Below are 2,279 nucleotides of genomic sequence, written 5' to 3' on the forward strand. Positions count from 1 at the left end.
TGACCCACCTGAAAAACTGGCGCCCGGTCTCACTACTGTGCACTGACTGGAAGCTGCTCTCAAAAGCATTAGCCTCGAGACTGACTAAGGTAATGGAGCAGCTCATTCACCATGACCAGACGTACTGTGTGCCTGATAGATCCATATTCAATAACGTATCTAATTCATGACATTTTGGACGTCTCCAAGCTATTGGGCTTAAAAACTGGTCTGATTTCTCTAGACCAGGAAAAGGCTTTTGACCGGGTTGAACATGAATATTTGTGGAAGGTGCTGGAAGCCTTCGGGTTCAACCCAGGTTTTATAGCCATGATCAGGGTGTTGTACAGTAACATTGAGAGTGTACTGAAGGTTAACGGTGGTTTATGTGCTCATTTAGAGTGTACAGGGGGATCAGGCAGGGCTGTTCCCTCTCTGGAATGTTGTACTCTCTAGCTATTGAACCTCTTTTAAATAAGTTAAGAAGTAATCTCTCTGGTTTTAATATGCCACATGCTAATGCCTCAATATGTTTATCAGCTTATGCAGATGATCTGGTAGTGATGATAAACACACAGGAAGATGTGAATGTTTTAACTACTATTTTAAAATGACTTTTAGATTTTATCCTCTGCCAAAGTTAACTGGGCTAGGAGTGAGGCCATTTTAGTTGGGGAGTGGGAAGGTGGGCAACCTTCACTACCAGGAGGCTTAGCGTGGAAAAGAGGTGGTTTTAAATACTTGGGTGTCTACCTGGGGAACAACGAGTTTTTAAACAAAATCTGGGAAGGCTCTGTAGAGCATGTGAAGGGTAGACTGAGTAGGTGGAAGCGGCTGGTTCCAAAGATGTCCTACAGGGGACGAATGCTGGTCATCAAGAACCTCACCGCGTCGTCCCTCTGGCATAAGCTGGCATGCGTGGATCCGTTGCTGAACCTGCTAGCGAACATCCAGGCCCTGCTGGTGGACCTCTTCTGGGACGGTCTACACTGGATTCCACATTTTTCATCTGCCGAAAGATGATGGACGACAGGGGCTGGTCCAGCTTGACGGATGTGCAGGCCCCCTCCTGGAGTGCCGGGGTGAAGCGGAGATGGACTTTGGGTCAGTGTCGGGGAAGCTGCTCTACAGAGCGTGTGTAAAGGTTTTAAACAAGAAAAAGCTGAGTGGGAGGGTGGACACCCCATGGAGAAGTGTACATGGTTTTACTGATGATATTAAACCAGAGTGGACGCACTGTATAAACCACCGTTAACTAAAAAATCTGCTGACCTCCAGTGGAGGATTTTACACCGTATACTGTATTTAATCCCTGATGTTACACACGACTGTCCTTTTTGTTCACAGAGAGAAACAGTTTTTCATGTTTTTATTCACTGCTCCAGGTTACGGTCACTTTGTGTTTTTACGGAGCATTTTAAGGGCTTTTAATGTTGATTTTACTTTTCAGACTTTTATTTCTGGTTTTAAGTACGTCAGGAAACACCGGTTCAGGTGCCAACTGATCAATTTTATATTCGGTCAGGCCAAAATGGCAATATACCTGAGCCGGAAAAACCAAATACCACAGAACACTGACTGTGAAGACACAAGAATTCTCAGCAGGCTGATTAAATCAAGAATTTTAATTGATTTTAATTTTTATGAAAGTATGAATGAGTTGGATGTGTTCAGATGTGTGTGGTGTTGGGAGAATTCTCTGTGCTCTGTTACAGATGGAAAATTTAGCAGCAGAGCTAAACTAATCATCGCCTGTGTTTAAACTCATTTATTGACATTATTTTAATACGTGTTTATTTATTTATCTATTTATTTATTAAGTCACTGTGAATCCTATATGTGACTTGTGTAAACAAAATTGCTTAAAGTCTCTTTCTTTCTTTCTTTCTTTCTCTCTCTCTCTCTCTCTCTCTCTCTCTCTCCCTCTCTCTCTCTCTCTCTCTCTCTCTCTCTCTCTCTCTCTCTTTCCCTCCCTCCCTCCCTCCCTCCCTCAGCATGTACCAGTCTTCCCTCGTCCATATACAGTGTGGTGAGGAGTGTGGTTACCGTGGCGACACTGTATGGATTCTGTTACGGATCCCTGCTGGTACCAAAACCACTGAATCTCAAATTCCACGTTCTATCTCTCTCTGTTGTGTGTGTGTGTGTGTGAGTGTGTGTGTGTGTAAGTGTGTGTGTGTGTCTGTGTGTGTACTCGTGAGCTGACGTAAGATTTTTTGCAGGAGTTTAAAATGTGTGTGTGTGTGTGTAGGAGCCGTGGGACCCTCAGCACATCCCAGTGTTGTTCTCTGTGTTCTGTG

At 44.0% G+C, this 2,279-nt stretch overlaps 1 protein-coding gene across 1 annotated transcript in view; it reads left to right on the forward strand.

The window, feature by feature from the left end:
• The window catches only part of pcnx1 (pecanex 1), a 53,216-nt gene that overhangs the window by 50,805 nt on the left and 132 nt on the right, over window positions 1-2,279 (forward strand). The window contains exons 16-17 of the mRNA XM_058385283.1: window positions 1,974-2,065; window positions 2,231-2,276. Coding sequence (XP_058241266.1) covers window positions 1,974-2,065; window positions 2,231-2,276 — 138 coding nt within the window. The remainder of the gene's footprint in view (window positions 1-1,973; window positions 2,066-2,230; window positions 2,277-2,279) is intronic.

This window comes from Hemibagrus wyckioides, linkage group LG03 (assembly GCF_019097595.1).
Source record: "Hemibagrus wyckioides isolate EC202008001 linkage group LG03, SWU_Hwy_1.0, whole genome shotgun sequence".
NCBI lineage: Eukaryota > Metazoa > Chordata > Actinopteri > Siluriformes > Bagridae > Hemibagrus > Hemibagrus wyckioides.